The sequence below is a fragment of the Anser anser genome, assembly GCF_964211835.1.
Source record: "Anser anser genome assembly, chromosome: 1".
Classification (NCBI taxonomy): domain Eukaryota; kingdom Metazoa; phylum Chordata; class Aves; order Anseriformes; family Anatidae; genus Anser; species Anser anser.
The window spans coordinates 191,618,446-191,641,120 of record NC_139720.1 but is presented as its reverse complement, the minus strand read 5'-3'; the positions used below and the strand labels follow the sequence as shown (position 1 = coordinate 191,641,120).

Below are 22,675 nucleotides of genomic sequence, written 5' to 3'. Positions count from 1 at the left end.
CTAAAAATCTAAACATTGTGATGAGTAAAGTTACTGATACATAGCCAATAGAGGAAAAAAAAAGCAGGGTAGACTTAGCAATAATTATACAACAGATACTTAATCTTGTGAATTTACTTGTATTAGTGATATTTACTGTACTGTTCTAATTTACCCCCTTGGAATGTGAGTCTTCACTCTTCAGTAACATCTCTGAATACATTTAGTATAGCCTCTTTCCAGAGTTGTGTGGTTATAGTAAATTATTTTAGAATCAGTGAGGAGAGAATATCTAAAGGCGTATTACCTTTTTCATATGTAAAACGATTAATGCATTTTTATATAGCACTTTGGAACTGTAAAATGAAAAATGCTGTTGAACAGGAAGGATAGTCAAAAATCTGTAGAATAGGAAGGTGGATGCCTGGCTTATTATTTTATAGCCAACTCCGTCATCATGGTGATATTGGGGCAGTTTTTGCTGCCTGTTCTGCTGTTGTGAATATTAGTAGAGAAAGTAGAGTGGATCAGTGGTTCTATGTATGCATGTATGTTTAAGAGGAAGACCAAAGCAGAGGAAATACCTGATCTACTGCTAAGGACAAATGAGTATGTATGGCAAAGGAAGTAACTTACAGCACCTTAATTGACATTATTATACTAACCATCGCTTTTCAGAGAGGGGTTCCTGAATATAGGGAGTTGAACTGATATTTAATCATTTAGCAGAAATAATATCCTCCGTTTAATTTTGAATGTGGATATGTCTGTCAGCAAGTTACGAAAAGCTTAGTTAACTGCATTCTACGTTTATTTTCTAAGATGTATGCCTGTGTGTACTGGAAGTTAAGGGAGGGAAAAGGTGCTAATTTGTCTCGTAACAGCAGTCGTATTTTGAATTAGTTTAATTAAAGACCTACTCAGCAACCACCCTTAGGAGTTTGACAACTTATTAGGCTGTCCTTGCCCTCTCCATAGAAGGAAACAGAAATGTGCTTCCAGCCCTGGCCCTTAAAAACAGCAAGGAGATGGGTTTAAAGGACAAATATGACAGAATATTTTGAACGCAACAGAAAATGAAGTCATTATGAAATATTTTTTTAAATTTCTTTCGTAGTCCTGTCTTCCTCTTTCTGCTGCTATCTTAATCCATGGAAATTGAGTGGAAGTGACATCAACAAAAGATTATGTTTTTAAACTGCCACACCAGCTTTGTTGCAGTTTAAAAACATAATCTTTTGTGCAGCTTAATGTTGCGAAAATAGTTCCTTCTCCCCCGTCTTTCTCCTTGTCTTTCTTTAAAATACTCTCCATGACCATTACGGGATTAGTTGTGGATACAAGTCATATACTTGAGATGTCGCATTCTAAGTTTTACTTGCGTTTTTATAAATTGTGGCGAGGGATTCAGATCTTCTCTTCCTGGTCCAGATTCAAGAGAGCTGCCAATAACTTCAGTAAGTTGATGCCACTTATGGCATGACTTCATTAGTGTTCTCTTAGGGGTTAGGAGCGAAAAAATGCAAACTTGACCTGTACCAGCACGCGTGAGGTAAGGTGACTTTATACCTCAAGTTGTGTTGTAACATTTTGTAGTGGAAAGAGTGAAGTCGTCTTTTGTTTGTTTCTTTGTTTTTTTTTGTTTTGTTTTAAATTAGGTTAGTGGCTTTGGCAGAGTGTTTCAAAAGCCAAAAACATGCCAACTTCAGGAACGGTGCAAAGAGAGCAAAGCCATTAACTTACTTTGCACATGCCAACAAAAGTAGGCAAGAACTTGAGTTTACTGCTTATTCAGCTGAAATACTGTTGCCTTCCGTGAAACTTGCTTGATGACTTGGAGAACTAGAGGTAGATTGAAGTGCCACTCAAAACATCAAGAATATTTAGAAACATTAGAAAATAGGCTTAGTAATTGAAGTCATCTTACCTACTCCTGTGGCTTAAAAGAAGGATTAGTCAGGCCTGAACTCTTTCAGAGAGATGTAACAGTCTTAAAAGCTTACTATGAAGGAACATTTCACAGCTTTCCTTAGATTACTGATTTCAGTGCTTGACTTGTTCTCAACATCTTACCCAAAACTTTATAGCTTCAAATTTAGTCCACTACTTTTGGTTTTATTCTCAGTGGAAAAGGAGAATAATAATCTATTCTTTCAGTTTTGCAGGAATCTTTAAATATTTGAAGATTGCCTCCTCATAGTTTCCTTTTTCTTGTTTGAGGAAAATATTTCAGATGGTCATTTACTGCAATAATACTGCAAATATTTGCTTGTTTTAACTTTGTGGTGTTACAAGTTTCATAGAATCACAGAATGGTTTGGGTTGGAAGGGACCTTAAAGATCACCTCATTCCAACCCCCTGCCATGGGCAGGGACACCTCCCACCACACCAGGTTGCCCAAAGCCCCATCCAGCCTGGCCTTGAGCACCTCCAGGGGTGGGGCATCCACAGCTTCTCTGGGCAGCCTGTGCCAGGGCCTCACCACCCTCTGAGTGAAGAATTTCTTCCTAACATCTAATCTAAATCTACCCTCTTCTAGTTTAAAACCATTCTGCCTTGTCCTATCATTATCTGCCCGAGCGATAAGTCTTTCTTTTTATAACCCCTTTTAAGTATTGAAAAGCTGCAGTGAGGTCTCCATGGACCCTTTGTTTCTCCAAGCTGAACAGCTGCAGCTCTCTGACTGTCCCCACAGGGGAGGTGCTCCAGCCCTCCGATCATCCTGGGGGCCCACCCCACATCCATCTTGTGCTGGGGGCCCCAGCCGTGGACGCATCACTGCAGGTGGGGCCTCACAAGGGCAGAGCAGAGGGGCACAATCCCCTCCCTCCACCCGCTGCCCACCCCTCTGTCGGTGCAGCCCAGGACGCAGCTGGCCTTCTGGGCTGCAGGCACGCACTGCTGGCTCGTGTCGAGCTTTTTGTCCACCAGATCCCCCAGGTCCTTCTCTGCAGGGCTGCTCTCAGTGAGTTCTTCTCCCAGTCTGTGCTCATGGGTGGGATTGCCCCTGCCCAGGTGCAGCACCTTGCATTTGATAAACTCTCTGCTGGAAGTTAATCATGTATATTTCTTTGCAATATCTAGATCCGTATGAGTGGGATAGAGGAGGGGGGTAGGATAGTAGAAGGTTATGAGAGAAGATTATGAAATGAGGTATATGAAAGTGGGAAGTGGAAGGGTCTGTGTAATACCTGACCTGCTGTTGCTGTTCTTGAAGATAAGAATAAAACAAGAAAATTAATCCGGGCTTTAATGTTTTTTGACTAAAATCTAATGTATGGTACTCTAATATTGGGGGATCAGGATGGTTAGTCTCTTAAAAAAATATTTGATGTTTACATGGTGAAGTCTATTTCATCAGGTTAAATTAGTTACTATTCTTTCTCTGAAAAGGTAATTTATTCTAAATTTGTTTTCAGAAGTCGAAGGCTTAGTAGCTACGTCTAAACTGTGGGATCAGGGAATGTTTCCCCAGTTCCTGGGTGTAGATATGCACCCCATTTATGTTTTCTTTTTATACCAAGGCATGTCTGGCTTCCACTGAAACAAAGCCAGTGGATCCTGGGCATATTGGAAGAAAGGGAGCAAAGATAAGGCTCCACTGGTATCCTGGGGTGGATCATCGGGACACCAGGATTGTGTTGTGCACAGTGAAGCACAATTTTTGTGCAGTTTTATTGAAGCTAGAGTTATTAAAATTGTTTGTCTTGTCTGCATGCAGCTTTTCTCTCTGGTTTAGCACCTTTGCTCTGAGCACAGCTTTATTGGTAGCAGTGGGGCTGGTTATGCTTTTGTGCAGCAGTAGCTAGCTTTAACCACTGCCTCACTTGCACCTTCCCTGAGCAATTTTTAACAGCGTGGAAGTTCAAATGATGGGGGCTGGTCTACCTATTACTATTGATGGGTCTAAAGTGAAAGATTTTAAAGGAAATCAAAGCCTAGTGAATTAAGAGCTGTAAATGCACGAGGCTGAAACAGCTCTTTTTCTGGTGAGGCTAAGTTGTCTTAAAGAAATAATTTTCAAGCTCACCTTTCCTCCACTTAAAAAAAAAAAAAATAAAATTAAATCCCCCTATGTACCCCTAAGAACTTAGCTACTCTCTCCTTAACTGGTGAAGTGCAGAGTTAGTCGAGGCATTATCAAGCTATTAGCATACTTCATTATGTTTTGACTTGACTCTTGAGATTTAAGAGCTAATAGAAAATGATACTGGATTTTTTTATAGCACTTAAGTTACACACAAAAAAAAAAGATACCTTGGTTAAAACTAGTCAATGTATTACTTTGTCAGAATCAGATCGAAGTTATGACACTAAATTTGTTCACTGTTAGGACCAGCTGTGCTACAAAAATTGCATAATGTCACTTTGGGAAATCTTGCTGACCTGTCTGGACTCTGTAGTGGGCCCTGTTCATTAAACTGAAATGCTCCACAGGGCAATATAGCAAGGTATAAAAGTGTTAAAAGACTTGTTACAAATAACATGTCTTGTACCTGTAATAGCCAGAAGTGCCAATTTTTGCTAGTGCTTTTGGCATTGAAGAACCTTTATTACTAATTTTTTTGCTATTGAAAATTGTGTTTACTTACAAGAGCTATAACTAGCAATGATGCCTTCAGAACATTATGGTACAAAATCAACAAATATCCTATGCTGTTGCTCAATGAAAAGCTTGTTAGCCTAAGGTATGTGATCCTGTTTTATATAATCTGAGGTGTTTTAAAATAATGTTTTTTACTGGCTCTGAAAAGCATGTTGCATTGGGGTGGGGGGGAGCTTTGCCTGGAGGACTGTAGTGTTTTTGTTTTAAGGTCTTCCACTAACAGTGCCTCCTACTGAGATAGAAAACCTGTGCACTCCCTTTAGCGGAGAAGGAACTGGATATGTGTTTTGGGGTTCTTTTAGTTTATTAGATGACTGACTTGTGTAGGGTTTCTTGTTTTTTACTGATGAAAAAAAAATCTTATAAGAGCTGCTAGGTAGATGTGTCAGTATTTAAACTGGATGTAAACAAGTTTAGTTTGGAATTTATGTGAAAATTTGGAATTAAAACATCTGATATACTTTCTTTAGTTGAAAAACTAGCTTGGGTTTTCCAACTATTCCTGCTAAGCAGAGACTGAAAGCTAACAACTTTTAGTTGCCCGTAAAATTTAGTTTAACACTACTTGGAGTATGCAGATGTCATTCAGCTTGGATCACAGAAGAATTTTGTGTTCCTTGCAAAAATGTTACTTTTCAATGTACAGTGCCTTTCACTTGATTCAAAAGGATTTTCCATTTAAAGCTTCAAAAACTGAACTGATTTTAAAAAGCTTGAAACACTTATGTTTTAAAACTTTAGATAAACGTTAGTCACAGGAAGCTTTGTAGTATGAAGGAGGGTGTTTTGAATGAAATTAAACCCAAATTTTAATAACTATTTAGGAAAATGAAATCACTAGAGCTTTATAGTGATATTTGAGTAAATAATGACTTTCACACATATAATACTTAAAGTATATTCAGAGGTGAAAGCTCGTGTTGAGGAAAGATGCAAATGTCTGTGGATTAAGAGTTTGGCACTGTATTTTGTTTTCAATGATGAAACTTTCTAGCTAGTGCACTGAAAACTGTGCTTGAAAAAGACAGGAATATGATTGTACTGTGAAAACTGTCAAAATATATTATTTATCAGAATTAAGTATTTTAAAATGTGCTAGTAACAGGCTAGTGAGTTGATTCTTTATTCCCCAAGGCTTAAAAAGAAAAAAGGAAAGAAAAAAAAATAAAAGGAACTGAGGCTGTAAATTTTATCTTGGCAGACTGAAAATGTTTATTGACAGTCCTGCATCTTAGTGGGGATATGCAGGGAAACTGTCAGCTTTTTTAGTTATGGGGCAAACTCTTGACTCTGAAATTTTGAATGTATCTAATTCATTAAGGTACACAGAATTGTGCCTTTTGTAAATGTTTATTTAAACAGGTGGTTTGACTAGTTTACCTTATTGAATGGTGTAATGTAGCAGAGCTCAACAGAACTCAGTTATCACTTGTGTGGAAAAAATCGAAATGTCATGTTACTGTGTAATTGACTTGCTTAAAAATGAACAATAAATTTAATGAAATAAAGTCATTGTCTTGTTTTTTATCATAGTGTTCTGTTTAAATTTTGATGGAATATTTGAAAATTCCTATTTATTAAATTAATATAGTTTTAGAGTAGCATCAGCTCTTACAGCTTATCCCTTTTCTGGTTCCATTAATACAGGTGGCTACATGTTACCTATAGTTCTGTCAAGATTTTGATTAATGCATTAATTTTAAGGTGAAACTGGTTAAGATTTAAAAATACTGCATGGTGTTTTCATGTTACTAGTTTTGGGAAAGTTTCACCTTATTACAGTCAGTGTTTTCAGGTTTTTATCAGGTGGACATAGAGGCAGGCAGTCAAGTGAGGAATTTTGAGGTAAAGTTTGGGGTCTTAATGGGATTTGATGAAAGCAGTGATGTTCACATGATCAAGTACTTGAATAAATAAATAAAGGACCTCTTTACTATGAAAGAGTAAGGCAAGTTTGTTCTCATTTTTTTTACACCAGGGCCACAGCCATCTCTGGGAGTTAGTTTTGGAACGCCATTCGGCTCAGGTATTGGCACTGGCTTGCAATCAAGTGGCTTAGGTTCTTCAAGCCTTGGAGGTACACTTTAACTTTTCTAATGTTTCATTGAATTATTATACCGCACATCTGAATCTCTTGTAAACCTTAAACTCCACTAAGAGGATGATCTGTTTCAGGGCAAGACCTTTACAGTTGGCAGTCTACACTTTCCAAACTTCTTCATGCCTTGCGGAAAGTTACTAAGGCTATAATAGAGTATTGTAGTGAAAACCCCATGGTGAACAAGATAAAGCTATCACAAAGGAGTTGATCCTATAGCTAGGGAAGTGTGTCAAGAACATCCTTCTGTAACTACAGCTTGCATTAATTTGTTGCGTATTTGAAAGTTGGGCACGTGGGATCATGCTATGACTAATTCACGGAAGTTCTTCACCTGTTATATACAGCTACAGTTCTGGGATCCTGCTTGGTGCAACATTTGTTTAATGTCACACTGTTCATCAGTGCTGAGGTGGGAGGGGAGAAAAGGTCTTTCCCAAGCTCTAAATCAAAGCAATGTTTGAAAGTGAAGGGGAAAATACTTACCAAAATACTGATTAATAGTGCTGGTGGGGGACATACACCAAGAGGACTCAAGACTGTTTCAGAGTAGGTGGTAGTAATAAGAAAATAAAATTTAAATGCATGTCTAAATTTTTATTTGTATGTAATGAATTTTCAGAAGTAGAACTAAAAGTCGAAAAGTGATTATCCGCATGCAAATTTCTTGTCTTATATCAGCTGGGTTCCTACAGTGCAAGTCAAAATACACTAGTATCTTCTCTCCTGTGTGAGATCTGCAAAGACAATTGTTTTGTCTGAGCACAAACAACGCATTGTGTTTTTTCTTGTTACACCCTCTCCACGTTGCAGCCACAGTCTGCATCTGTGCATTTGGATCTTTGAGCACAATATGAAGCTGTTGTAACATTTAAAATGCTATCACCAGCTGTTGGAAAGATGTAACTGCTGTGATACATAATGCTCGAAGATTACATCGGTTTTTATCTTAAACGATGATCTTGAAATTATCTTTGTCTATCAATGTGCCTTCTCATTAGTTTTTATGTTTTCTCAGATTAAAAAAGAAAAAGAAAAAAACCCTTACACCAAACAGGAAAAATAACTGAGAATAGTGGGCTGAATGGAGAATAATTGTGGTTTATCAGGTTATTCCCACAATGTTTTAGATGCCTTAAACATAAAATTCTTCCTTTTCGATGAAAGAGACTATAGGTTAAAGACGGGCAAAATTGATAAACACAAATAAAAAATATAAACTAAAGAACATTTTAATTTGATGGACATCTGCTTCTAGTTTTGTCTTAGAGGCCTAACTTGGATTCTTCACAAGTTCTTTGATTAGGAAGGCACTTGCTTGCATGTCATCTCTTGTATATTAATTTATAAAGTTTTGGTCTTTTTGACAAATCAAGGAAACCTTCTAATGGAAGCAAGCGTAGAATACCGGAATACGTGCGGAATAACCTGCAGTGGTGCTCGGAATCCAATGAACAGAATGAATGCTTCGACCATTCAGACTTTTTTTAAACAGCACAATTCTGAACATATATTGTTGAAACTGCATTTTAGCTGGGAAACATGCTGTCTTGCTACAATAAGTAGTCTGTGAATTTTATCAGTAACAATTGTATAGGCTTTTGCACTTGAGGATGTAAGATAAGTGGAGTATTGATCCTATGCTTCATGAGATGCTGATACAGATACTTGCCTGACTATTGGTAATTCATTTCCACCTAGATAGGAGGAGAAAAAAAAAAGTGTAGCTTTCAGAATATCTTGCATTCAAATGGTATTTGCTATTATATAAAATTAAAACTCTTACAAGTATTTTCCCTAACACTTCAAACAAAAGATGGGGGCATAATTTCATTGAATATAAATAGTTCTAATTTTGATAACTTCTTGAGATAGGGGAAAAAACAACTCTATCTGACCTCTGTCTCAAACTGCAAATATCAACTTGTTTTTCCTTTACTTTGAAATCACTTCAAGCTAATAACACACTTTGAAATTCTGAAATACTTACAGTACGAAGTTATAAATAACAACTGCAAAATGAGTTTTATTACAGCTATATGCTTATTGCTGTAGTTTTTATGATTTTCCATTAAAATTTTTAGAAATTATTATTTTATTATTATTTATTATATATTATTATTCTAGGTTCTATCTTATTTTGCCATGTCTTAGGTAAAGCTGATCAGTAAGACCTGTTCAGCTGACCTGATCAGCTGACCAGTAAGATTGGGATTGGGGTGGGGTAAACCCTGAAATGAACCAGATGTAAACTCAAGAAAAAGCTTGCTTTCTTTTAAGTGTAGAGAATTTTTCTCTTGGAGTTCTTCTTTTGGATGAAGATCATGGCTTTCTCTAATAGAAGTCATATAACTTGTCTGAATTTTCTTAGTTTTGACCCATTTGGTATATTGTATTCTTGACAATCTACCAAATGTCTATTGAATTGCTGTTAAACTCAGATTCTCCGCCTGCAGTTGCTTATAATTTTTTCCTTTACTCAGTTTTCTATTTGGAAGGAAATATTTTTCTCTGAGGCTTTCATGTTTGCACTGTTTTTTTTTTTTATAGAAAGCAATGGTATATTGAGAATAAGATACACTTGATGTAGTAGCCTTGGGAATATTTGTTTACCAAATAACGCTTAGAATTATGTTTGGTTTTAGATTACTTTCCCCAAACCTATATATCTTTAATTGCTGTGTCTGTCATTTTTTGTTGTGTGTCTTTACTATTATTCTACTAGGATTTGGAAGTAGCTCTGCCTTTGGAAGTAGTGCCACAGGAGCATCATCATTTGGGTTTGGAACTACAAGTAAACCATCAGGAAGTCTAAGTGCAGGTTGGTTTATTTTCCTTGAATTCACGTTTATCTTAAAGCAAAAGTTCTATAATCAAACTACTCTACAGTCTTAAAAAAGCTCCTTACACAAATATGCTTAACATTGCGTGTATATGTAACTATGAGAGTAACCATTGACTTGCTAAATGTGTTTTCAGAGAAGTTTTTCTGGTTTTATGAAAGGTCTTGGCAGTATCAACTAAGTATTATTTTTCATTTAAAGGTCTTTAATTAAAAAGGAGAACATGCATCAGATTGGATAAGTTACAACCTGAGGCACAGAAAGAGAATGCAGTTACTACTTGAACGCATAGGCCATACTGTTACTGAGCTATTGAAATTAATGCATAAATTTGTGACAAACGTGCCCGTAATTTAACTTTAACTTTAAATACAGGAAGTTGAAATTATTTTTAGATGTCTGGAAGGCTGCCTTAAAACTTTTTTTTTTGCTTATTCTTTATGTCCTAAATAGCAGATTATAGGTAGCATTTCGTTGTAGATACCTAGAATTCATGTGTTAACTATTTTGAAAACTCTTCTGTGGCAATTGAGCTAATTATCTCAACATCGTTTCACTTCTTTGGTTTTATTTTGTTGGTAGTGAGAAGATGAAAATATGGATGTAGTTTCTCCATAACTCAGATGTCTGAAATCTTAGTCACTTCTACAGCTTGCGTATATCTATTTACTTTTTAAATTGGAGTTTGTTTCTGAAGCTTGTAGCTTACTGTGGTCTGTCGTATAGTCTTCAGAGACACATTGAAGGAGTATCATGTCTCCTGGGATTAGCTTTTGGTAGCATGTTTAAGAAATTTCTCTTTAAAACAAATGCTGTGATAACCATAGTAAGTGTTTATTAGTCAGCACTCAGAACATTGCCTTGGACCAATATCTTGTTGGCTGCTGTGCTTTTTTTTTCCCTTGGTTACTGTTAGGTTATTCTGTCAAACTAGGCCTGTAAAGTGCCTTAAGCTTCGTGTTATAAGGTGGAAATATACAGCCAGCTTAGTGAGCTATTTAGCACCATGAATACCCTAGTAAATTTTTGATAGAACATCTCTGATTTTTCAGTATGCAGTTTCGAAGCATCAACCTTCTTTTGCTTGTATTTTTTAATACCAGAAACAAGTCAAAACTTGCACTGCTTAAATTTTTATTCTTATTTTATAATATTTCAAATAATATTACAGAATTTCAAGCTGCTGGGTTACAAAGAATATAACTTAATTTTCAGTGTATTTAAAAATACAATAATAAAACTAGTTGTATGGATCAGTTGTCCACCACTAATGAGGTATCAAGCCAAAGTAAACAAATAGTCTTGCTATATTGGCAGCGAGCAGAGACAATGTAGATGTCACTTTATTGTATTCCTCAAACCAGGCTCTGCCATGGTGGCAGTATTCCCAGTCTCTATTTAGCAGTGCAAATGAGTTGGATCTGGTCAAATAAGGATTGTTTTCAGCTATCTCAAGAGTCACAGATCCATAAGGTGGTAACCAGGAGTATAAACCACTAAATGTAATTCCCAAGATTTTGTGCTTATAAAATAGTGTTCATGAAAATGTTCATCTAGACTGGGATTATGCATTAGGAACCTTCATAAAAGTTTGGTAGTCCTGTAGCATGTTAACTTTTACCTCTATGTCCAAAATCCTATGCTGTATAGCTTCCAAATCGCATATGATCTTCAGATAGATTTTCATGTGTGTGTATAAATGGGTTTAAATGATGCCTAAATGATAAGGCTAGCGACACTTCTTTTTTAAATTTGTGTCCTATTTCTTAAATAACACTTAAAAAACAAGCTTGTTTCTGGATCCTACATTACCTACCATAAGATAGTTATATCTTATTTCTGAATCATTTTTTTGGATAGTTGGGAGATTGGGGGAATTGGGATATATGGATATACAGATGTTACTGCTTTGGTTTAGATGTGAGCACTTTGGCATTTTGCCTAAATTAATTTATAGGAAGTGTACTGTCATCCTTTCTCTCTGAAACACAGACAAAGCTTTCTTCCACTGTGGAAAGCAAGCTCCTAATTAAAAGTCCCACTTAATTCCTAATTCCTTATTCATCTGATGGCAATCAAAAAGGTTGCTTTGAGGGGGATGTTGTAAAGAGCCTTCATTCCCAAAATCATGGGGAAAGGAGAAAAAATAAATAAATTGAATTTATAGAGATGATGTTGGGGGGGGATAGATGGTGTCACACTAGTTTCATGAGAACTGAGATGCTAGACATGCTTTGAAGAGCTGAGTTGGGAATTTGGGTTGGAGAACTGTTTTCATTGAAGAATAGCAATCTCACTGCAATGGGGTAAGTTCCAATTGAATGGGATTGTGGCAGCACATGCTCACACTGCTGGAAAGTAGACCTCCATGTAATCAATATATAGCTGTGAACAGGTTCTAAATATGGGGGCTTTAGTAAATCAATTAGAGCTGTGCTGGAAATCCCTTTACATTTAGAGTGGAGATAGGAGGAGAGAATAGATTGCCTTTGAGATCTGCTGTTTATCCCTGTAGCGTTAAAACAAGCAAAAAAAAAAAAAAAACACAACCTGTTATTGGGAAAGTTTGTATGATTTATTGGGCTTGTCTGAAGTTTATTGAATTGCTTGAGTGTGTGTAGAGAAGAGCAACAAAGCTGGTGAGGGGACTAGGAAACGAGACGTGAGGAGCAGTTGAGGGAATTGGGGTTGTTTAGTCTGGAGAAAAGGAGGCTGAGGGGAGACCTTATCATGCCTCTGTGAGAGGAGGGTGTCGGTGTCTCAGATGGCAAGTGATAGGATGCGAGGAAACAGTCTCTAGTTGTGCCAGGGGAGGTTTGGATCGGATATTAGAATTTCTTCATGGAGAAGGGTGGTCAAGCATTGGGATGGGGTGCCCAGGAAAGCAGTGGAGCCCCATCCCTGGAGGTATTGGAGAGATGTGTGGACATAATACTTAAGGGGCTTTGAGGAAGCAGAGGTGTAGATGCACAGTGAGTGAGGTGTACTCTGAGGTTCTTAAGGAAGATGCTAAGTTTGTGCCTTCAAAGGGCAGGTGGTCACCTACTTTCTGAAAATATTTGTTTAAACCTAAGTAATATTTCAACAAAGAAACTGTCGGTCATCTTGTAGCTATGGTTCAAGACTGTGCGAACACTCCTCGAACCGAGGTATTTCATGACTTCCTTGCAACAGGAATAAGACAACGCATGTCTTGTTCAAAGTTTATTCCTAAAGATTTTCATTTGAGTATTCTGTGTAAGAGTTATCTTAAAAGAATTTATGGGAAAAAGCCATTTAGATGAATTTCACTTTTGCCTTTCTACAGTTTTGTGGCTGTCCTGAATGGTACTTGTAATGTACTAGCTACTACTTCCCCGGTCATATCTAAATTAACAAACACATTCTCAGTCTTGGGTCACACAACTTATGCACCTCTTTCTTTCTAACACAAAGTTCATAGTGTGGTTGTGCAATCCAGATCCAGACATTACAGGAGGAAGAATTTCACCTTATTTTAAAACCGTTCTTAATCTAATGCTTCAGTAACATGTCAAGGAATGGAAGATGTCAGACTTGTGTGAGCAACTTCGGGATTCTGATGAGACAACCAGTTGGGTCTTTAATTTGGGGCTTTAAAGATAATTAAGGCATTCAGTTGAAGATACTAATATAAACAAAGGATTGATTTTGCTGTCTGAGAACTGATGAAATTGTTTATGTTAAGTAATGCTTATTAAGAACATACCCTCTTTTATTTGAGAATCAGTCGTGTTTTTCTTAATATTTTAATTATTTTCATGTTAAACTTGTATAAAACTTAATTTGCTCATGTCATACTTGTTGTTTTGTGACTGGTTACCTTACTCAGTTTCTTGAGAACAATATGAAAGCAGAGTTATGTTCTTAACCAGTATTTGAGAAGCCTCTAGCATCCTGTTTCAACCGCTATCAAGGTGGTTATGTGTAACTGATACAAATTCACAAACGAAAGTATAATGAGTTGGTTTTACTGTCGCTGAAAACTGTAGGTGGATTTTTTTCAGCTGATCTTGTTTTGTAGGTGAACCAAATGATTTTTTTATTTATTTACATTTTATAGAAAAAGGGGGGGAAGGGTGATACAAGAGCAAAATTTGCTCACCTATTCATTCAGGTTTTCCAAAGCTTCGTTTTTTTCAAGGCTGTTTGATTCAGGTCACAATCAGTTGTTAGACAACAGGAATTTGGCAAAGATTTTGAGCCTTTTCTGCCTTGGTTAGGGTGGGGTCTGTGCCACCCAGGGAGGAAAAGGTAGCCTAGTCAATAGTGCACGAGGCTTGGGGCTCTTTCGAGCTCTGCCATGAACCTGCTGTGGGGTGAGGAGTGCAGGCCTCCTTGTACTTCTGCCTTCCCTCCCACCCTGCTTTTTATGCACGTTACACATCTAAATACACTGTGCATACTTAAACTGAGAGCTTGAGGAGAGAGTTACAGTTCTGTTGTACTGTTTCAGTTTGATATTGGTAATACAGTAGCTGGTGTTCACAGCTTCAAGGAGAACAAAACTGCTATCCTGATGTAACTTACGTTTTAAAATATTTTTGCCTCCCTCACAAGGCTTTGGCAGCTCGACTACATCTGGGTTTAACTTCAGCAATCCTGGCATCACAGCATCAGCTGGTCTGACGTTCGGGGTGTCTAATCCTGCATCTGCAGGCTTTGGGACGGGAGGGCAACTTCTTCAGCTGAAGAAACCTCCAGCTGGAAACAAGCGAGGGAAAAGATAGGCACCCCCTTTAGGGAAGTGGAAGTGAATCAACTTTGTTCATCTGAAAAGTCTATTTTTCTAGATTGATGCATTAATTAAATTGCATCCTGTGAGATTTATAAAAAATAAAATTTAAAAAAAATTTGCTACTTTTCCCTAGTCTGAAATACGAAATGAATCATATTGAACAGCTATTTTCTTGTGAATAGAAACCCGTTTATGTATTTTTATTTTTGGCCCTAGTTTTAGAAATGTTCTATACTGCATTATTAAAGAATCTTGTAAAACCATCTATTTAACCTAATGTTAGTAGCAGACTATTTTTTTGTTAATAAGCTTTATACCATATGAATATATGCATATTTGTTTTTTGTACAGATAAAATATATTCTAGTACAAATACTAGAGTTCATATCTTCTGTTCCTGGATATGGCCTTTAAATCTACTTCAGGGTGTTTTTGTGTATATGGATGTAAATATATACAGTACAGTGCACACATCTGTGTGTATGTCTGTGTATATATATGTATAAAATAAAAACAGATGTGCAAACCTTGCCCCACAGACAGGTCTTCTCTTCTTTGTGTGTTCTGTTTCTCCATGTTACTCTGTGGTTCCACATTTTGAGGTTCTTCTGAATTTCAGATAGTGGGTCCCAGGCTGTGTCATCTGCTTCTCGTGTTCTGTTGTTTAAGACCAGCTGAAATACGTTTACTATTTCACGAAGCTTGGTGTGTATGTACAGTGTTTAGGAGCTGTGGTTTTTGAACCTTTTACTTTACCCATTTAGCAGCCAACTCTAAAGAAGAATCTGAAATAGGCACAGACATTTCATAGGTAATGTTCCCAAACTGTTTTGTTTTTTCTCCTGAGCTGCACAGTGGGGTGTTGCAGGATTTCAGCTGAAAGCTTGGGGTTCCACAAGGTTTGTTTGCAAGCAGAGAGCTGTCAAGCTGGATGAGCTTTTCCCTGCAGTTGGAGGGGATAAGGATATACTATTGCAGTGAAAACCTGAATTAAATGTTACAAAACAGAGTTGATTCACCAGCTTCATCTAGTCAGTGCTACCTGCATTGACTTAAGAGCTATTGCATATCTGTTTTCAATACAAGGTATAGTACAGTAAGTTGCTGCTAAAGAATTGAGAAAAATGATGTGATTTGAAGGTTAAGCTACTGCAACAGTACAGTATGAATCTTGCATATTACATCTTAGCTGCTTGTGCTGCATTTCCAATTCTGTGTCCACTAGGAATAGCTGGAAAAGACCTTAAGGAGGCACTGCCCTGTGTGAGAGAAATAATAGATCCATTTAATCTTTGCAAATAGAGATACAGGTTGAAGTGTGAGTGAATGTGGAGCTTTGGAGTTGTGTTGCTGTTTCTAGATGATGTTTTGTATATAACATGCATCAAATTAATATTCACAATCATTTTCACAAAAGCACCTTCTTTTCTAAAACAGTTACAGTGCATAAGATTTTTTTTCTAGTACCGAGCAAGTTATTTGTTTTCTCTTGTTGAAGTGTTATTACCATTTTGTATATTTTGGAAATGTCTGCATTCATCAGTGGTTGCTTTTTGACAAATGTTCAGTTTATCACTTGATCCGGTAAAATTGAGGGAAACTGAGCACAGAATCCTTCCCTTTTGTACACTTGTATGTTACTGCATCTTTGTGACCCTTCCCCTAGGAAGGGATATAATGTGTGGGTTTTTTTACGTCTGGGAAAGCTAAAAGTTTATTTTGATTTTGACCTTTTAAAAACTTCTTGGGCTGCAGTCAAACCCGTAACGTTTTTATTCCTTTGTTACTGCTTTTTTGATAGTTAATATGTTAAACCACTGGACTTTCTTGTAATGTATCGATTTGTGAAACTAATTCTAAATGTGTACTGTTTGTCCACATGTGGAACAACTTACCATTGTGCAAACAATAAAACATTAATGCTGTGATCCTTGTAATACATTGATCCTTGTAATACATATTTGCCTATTTCAAAGACTGTTTCCTCTTGTCTTCCTCTGTTATAGGACAAACAAAACCGTAACTGGCTAATACGTAGAATTGTTTCTCCTAGAACTTAGAATTGTTACTTCTGAAGCTAGGGCGATAATCTCTGGATGGAAAGGGAGGGTTGGGGGGGAAGGAATATGTTGTGGTTTTGTCTAGAATCTCTTAACGCAGGCTATATAAACGTCGGTCATGCTGTAATATAACACAGCACTAGGTGTACTTTTTGTAAAGTCCAAGGCAGTCTGAGCCTCCTGTGTACCTGTATTGTTTCTTTTCATGTTAAGGCAATAGTTCTCTTTAATTTTAGCTTAAGTAAAAAAGTGATTATATAATAATTGCATGCTGAAGTAAAAACTAAAGTGGTCAAAATGGAATTTGAAGTAATTCTATTCCCAGAATATTACTTTGGTTGTTGAATTTAGCCATGGTTTTCATGGATCAGCATTGCATACATTATTTCATTTTTTTCAATGTAAACATATGCAATACAATTAATGTGCAAAATGCAAATACGTTCATGGTATGGATAAGCTTTCTACCAGGTGTGTTAAGAAGCTGACATGTACTTAAACACCATGAAATGAAATAAAGTCTGGAGTATTCGCTCTTTAAAGAAAGAAAAATATGTATGGGAGGAAGATTGAAGTGGGACATATGTGGGATGTCATTCTCTTTATTAAGACCTTGTTGTACAGCTGTGATGTAAACTTATTTGTGGCCTCTTTTACCAGAAGGATTTTTTTCATTATTCTTACTACAATATATGTAACAGGAGGTATGCCTTGGTTTGCTTTCTTCTTGAACCTCCTCCTGGTCCAGCATCTCCCAACTTTGTTTGCTCTCATATTCGTCTGTTTCTGGCATGGGGGCTATGTGGATAGCATACCACGCGCATTGACTGCTTTCTTGTTGATTGGGAGGGAGGATGTTGAAATAAGGGGAAGCTGGATAGAGTTCATGCATCTTCCTCACCACGAGCATCTGAAATCCAAATCCTGGCGTGTCCTTCCACCTACATGTTCATAACATGACTATTTTGAACCCTACTCGTCTTTACTTCCATTTAAAAAATGGTATAAAGCTCAGGAATACAGACTGTGACCTCTTTTTCCTCTTTGACACCAGTATCAAAGAGGAAAATTTTCTGGCTTTTTTTTCCCAGTCCTCTACTCACATGTTAATAGTAGAAGTAATCCAAAATCTGTTATGTCAGCTCAGACCTGGTATTGGCTCTCTAATACCTGGAATGTCTCTGCAGAAGATATAAAGAAGTAACTTACAGGTTTTTCATGAGAAATTATGAGTACCTGCGTAGGAAAATCAGTCCATGCTGTAGACTGTAAATCCATTATGCACTCTAAAAGTTTTTTTTCCTAGAAACTCACAAATTTATAAGGAAAAAACTGGCAGTGAACAAAATAGTTCACCAGTAAGTTACGCAGTTTTAACTGCTCGGATCGTGCTGTCTAGCTGTTTCTATTTTCCCTTCTCCATTCCCTTTTAAACGTGCATCTCTGGCCACTGCCAGTTGCAAGTAGCAAGTATCATGGCAGTAGATCTGCACAGCCCCTGGTGAAAATCCCCAGCTGGGCTTGGGGAGGGGAGCAAGACCCAGGTGCTGCCTGCAGCAGTTGCTGCCTCACCCTGGAGCTTCAGCCCAGCCGTGGCACGCGGTCTCCCACCTAACGGACAGGTATGTTGCTGAAGGGAGGATGGAGGTGGTGAGGGGGGAGATGAGGGGGTGTGGAGCACAGGCTTCTACTGCTGATGGGACACCTGGTTTTAATTCACTTCGGGATCGCCTGTTCTGAACTCAGTGTTGAATGCTTGCATGCTGGTATCTTTGTAGTCCCAACTCAACTGGATCTGTAACACAAATTTTGGTATTGGTTTAATGTGTAGTAGGTAGAAATACATTATTGTAGAAGCTTCATTTTCTAGGTGGAAAAAAAACAAACCACCACCACCAAAAAAGAAAAGAAAATTTGTATCGGGATTCCAACAGCTCTGTTAGTGAACGCTGCTTTCACCAGGTGGCAGGAGACAACCATTTTTACACTTCCATTACGAAGCGCTCACAGGCACCGTTGTGCACCTTTTGTTTCCAGGTCATTCACATTTTCTTGCACCTCTTTTCAAAGGCCGTAGGGTCTTATTAAACTTTACCAGCATTTGAACGATCCCTGTGACTCACCTGACTGTTGCTGTGGGGTTTATTACTTAATGCCTTTACTCAGCCTCGGGAATTTAATCTTCGTGGCCCATCACTGCAGTTCTGGAGTGCCACGGTGAGGAAGCGAGAGTGCTGCTGAATCTAAAGCTATACCTAGCTTTTTCCAAAGAGTAGTTCACCTTTTGCTTCCTTACCTTTTAGAAGTAAGGCAATTCTAGCTTACTCTAAACAGTTTATGGTTAAGTTTAGAAGCTTCTGAAAAATTCTGGAAAAGCTTTTGGGTTGATTTTATGTCTGTTTGGGTATAGATTTGCCCTTACTAGGATATCAGGTCAAGTCCGCTGAATGCTTGCATGGAAAACTTGGAATGCATACTCCTGTCCTAACCAGGTCAATAGCTGAACCAGTGAAAGCTGTGTTTCTAGTTCGTTCAGTTAAGGTCCCAGACTGATGGATTTCCCTCTTTTTTTGTCTCTTCAACACAGGTGTCACTGTGCGGCGTGTACTTGGACAGCACAAGGACAGCAGCTTGCTAGACAGTAGTGTAATTGCTTCCAAAACCCTGCGCTGATTAGAGGCTGGTATATGCCATGTGAACAGTAAATACCGTGTTGGATCTGTGTATTTGATGTGGCGTGTGGTGCCAATGGGATATGCTTCTGGGCTGATCATCCCAGGCACAAAAGCAAGCTAGGATGATGAGGTTTTGATTGGACACTGGTTGTACTAGTAGTAAAAAGGACGAGAAGGACAGACTTGACAAAAAATCAAGTAGCAGTTTATTATCTGAAACTTAATTCTGAACAGTAATCTGGTATGCTTAATAAGAGAAGTTCTTACAAGGAAAAAGTGACAGGCAGCTTGAACAGACTTCTGTTTAGGTGAAACCTTGCAGGGGGGCACAAACTACATACAGTTGGGTAGCTGAAGCTAATCTGCTAACTCCATGGTTAGGTACCTATGTAGAAGCTAATCCAAACTGCAAACGTCAAAAATCTCGAATCCTGTTAACAATGATAGCATTTCTTGGTTGTCTGGACTTCGCATTCAGACCAGACAAAACTAGCAGAAGTGACAGCAGAAGGATGGTGCTAGCTTTAATGCTATGTAAATGTCCCTTAGCAATGTGCACCATGTCACTTTCAAATAGGAAAACGTTCCTTTTAGTCTCTTATTTTGAGTGCTTCAGCCAGTGGCTGGCTGAAGGAGCTCACTGCCACGAAGGTCACCACTGCTTACCCCCATGCTAGTGGTGTACTGCTTAGATCCCACGAACAGCCTTGGGGGAGCAGGCAGGTGTTGGCGTGCCCCCAGCAGCCGAAGCAGGAGTGAGTTTTATCCCCAAGGAGGGTGAGACCTGCTTTGGCCATCAGCCGAGCTCACACGGTACGGACCACGAGGGCAAAACTGCTTGCGTCAGCAGTACCAAAGTGAGGTTGATGCTGAAGCTCTGTTGTAAGTCTGCTCTGAGAGTAAAGAGGGAAGGGTTTGAACACTATTTGTGTTGGCTTTGGGTATGGTAATGCTCTGAGTGTGGGGGAGAAAAACCTAAGGGTTTTTCCTGTTTGTAGTGGTTGGTTATAGCAGTAATAATTCAATTAGGAAATGCACTCTCAATCTGAAGTCATGCGTATCAGCTTTTATCCTGCGACAGCAGTCTTGGGCCTGTGGTAAGTGGGAGCTCCAAAAATCCATGTGCCAAGACTCAGGGGGAGAAAGGTGACAGCTGTGTTCACTGTGGCCGGGGAGTCAGCCAGCACAAAGCCCCAAAGCCACGGTGAGACGGGCGCTGGGCTCAGCACTGAACCTGGGGGACACTTTCTGAGAAACAGCCTCCTCTGGAGTGTGTTGTGACATTTCCCTGGTGAATTTGGGAGGTGTCCCCAAGCATTTACAGATGCCCACTCACCTCATTCCCTTATCTCCAGCAGTGGTGGATTTTGGAGCCAGCCATGAGATAGGGGAGGTGTCCGCGTTGCCTGTAACAGCGGGGCGCCAATGTCCCATGTCATTGCTGTGTGCACAGGGACACCAAGTGCTGGGAGGAGAAGCCAAGTCCCTGCCACTGAAGGTTCCCACTTGGGCCCCCAGGGAGCACGAGAGCTTCGTATCACTGCATCCTAAGTCTTTTTTTTTTTCTACAGCCCTTGACTCTTTCTGCAAGATGTTTCTTGGATCGTCTTGTTCTAATTATTTTCCAGGAAATGAGAGCCAATAAAAGAAAGCCTTTCTGTTATGAATACTTGTATTTTAAAATGTAGATATTAAATTTGCTCCCTAAGCAGAAATTTAAAAAAAAAAGTTCAGCCTGTTCAAGCAATACCACAATGAGAGTAGCACTTTGGGCTTTCTAACTATGCTGGTGGTGTTTAAATAATACCATAGGTATAGCTGTGTTGGTATAAAAGATAGCTAATTACCAGGCAAGAAGGAAAGGAAGCCCTGCTAATTAAGCTCATATATTCTGGCAACTGTCCTCATCCCAGGAATTACATCAGTATCGCCTGGCAGCAAGAGCCGTGCTCTTAACCACACTGGTTCTTGGTCCAAAATCTGTCGCTGCAGCATTTCGGTGATGCTTCCCTTCCCGCTAACTTCGCAGGGGGGCAGCAAGGCACTGCTTTATCAGCAGCGGGACACGGTTCTACTGAGCGGTGACTTTGCCAGGACAAATGTACAGAACGCAGGCATTTTTGACTCCACGGTGGTTTGTTTATAATTAAAAATAATAATATATATACTTAATAACTAAACCCCTACACCTTCAACTTGGCTTTCAGGTGTGAGTCAATGCCATTATTTTATATTGCCAGGAAGAGGAATCTCTGCTGACGAAGTGTTAAGCTGTGATGCTGCGTGTACAAATCTAGCAGAACAAATCTGTCTGCTGCGATAAGCATATCCTGGCTGTTACGTGCCGAGTGAGCATGAGAAACGTGGCAATTAATGCTAGTTTTGTGGCAATTAATGCTAGTTTTTCTCTGGGAGAAGAGCAGGAGGCGATTTCAGGTTCAGAGCTTTAACCCAGCAGCTGGAGTTGCGATGTTGTGGATGCAACTGCAGAACCAAGGAAACTCCTGAATGCAGATTTTGAAGGCTTCTGAGGAGGGTGCGAAGCTGTTTGACAATAAGGATGTGAGGCAGATACACCAGCTAAACACGATGAGGAAGGTACGTAAATGTGCCTGCTCGGTGTCCAGGGCTGGGCAGTGGGAAGCTCTTAATCTCACTTGTACCAAAGTGGATAAAATCCACTTATTGTTTACTAAGGACGAAACAAAAAATCCCAAAGGGCCAGAGAAGGAAGCGTCCATCAACAGTCTGAAGTCCATATCCACTGGACTGAAAGGAAAACGGGACAGGAGCCGCTGCCATCGCTGTGCCCCCGTACCACAGAGGGAAGGCAGCAATTCGCAGAGCATGGGTCGGAAACGCGATAGGGGAAGCAAAACATCCCTGACAGCGGGAGCCGTTCACACGAGCAGCTTGCGGCAGCCCGGTGGGCCGCGTGGCGGGGTTGGCCTTCCCCTGGGCTCTGAAGGTTTCCAGCCAAAACAGAGCCGCAGAGCTCTGCCTTCCTGCCCCCGCCTTGGGAAATTTGTGAGGTGAAAACCCAAGGTGGGGGGGTTGTTGTTAGCTGCTCGTTGTTGTTACAGCTTCCCCTAATCGGTCCTTCCCCTTTCTGCCCGCCTGCGCCACGGCGGCTCCGCGGGGCCGCGCTGCCACCAGAGCAGGGCCTCGGCCTCCGCCTGGCGCATGGTGGTTCTCCTGCTGGTGGTCGTCTTACACCGTCCCTATTTCTGATGTGGGTTTTTTTTCATGGTTCGTTTACAATAGGAAAACTTCCTATGTGTAGGATTTCAGTAGCAGTAGAAAAGCAGCTAAAGTGCCATTGGTAAACAAGGAGAAGGCCGCTCAGGTGAGGGCACGTGGAGCCATCGTGGGCTGAGTCCTGAGCACCGCAGGCTATAGCTGTAAAAATGGCACACAAAGTGCCCGGCTCCTTGTTTTCCTGGTGTGCACTGAAGGTTTTTCAGGGAACAGAGCAGGTCAGTTCTTCAGCTGGTTGCAAAATACAACTTGGTGTTTGCTCTCCCGTGATCCTGCGTTTGGTAAGAAAATTTGTGGTGAGCCGAAGGCCTCGGGAAGCTGTAACTGGTGGTAGTAAAATCTGGGAGAGTTTCAAAAAAATAAAACAGTGTTGAAGCAGGTAATAGAGACTTACGGACT

The 22,675-nt window shown here is 39.3% G+C and overlaps 1 protein-coding gene across 7 annotated transcripts in view; it reads left to right on the top strand.

Annotated features, from left to right (window-relative positions):
• NUP58 (nucleoporin 58) overlaps window positions 1–20,654 on the top strand; it is a 41,343-nt gene extending 20,689 nt beyond the window's left edge. For 2 of the 7 annotated variants that reach the window (XR_014588507.1, XR_014588508.1), the window contains exons 14-17: window positions 6,565–6,663; window positions 9,410–9,505; window positions 14,106–15,142; window positions 15,233–16,217. Coding sequence is in view for 5 of the 7 variants with exons in the window: in XM_083849714.1 (XP_083705840.1) it covers window positions 6,565–6,663; window positions 9,410–9,505; window positions 14,106–14,275 (365 nt within the window). In the remaining 2 variants the exon portion in view is untranslated. Of the gene's footprint in view, window positions 1–6,564; window positions 6,664–9,409; window positions 9,506–14,105; window positions 16,218–18,930 lie in introns of those variants that run through there. The other 5 variants (XM_083849714.1, XM_083849713.1, XM_083849715.1 and 2 more) reach the window with 4 other exon arrangements.
• The last annotated feature ends 2,021 nt before the right edge of the window (window positions 20,655–22,675 follow it).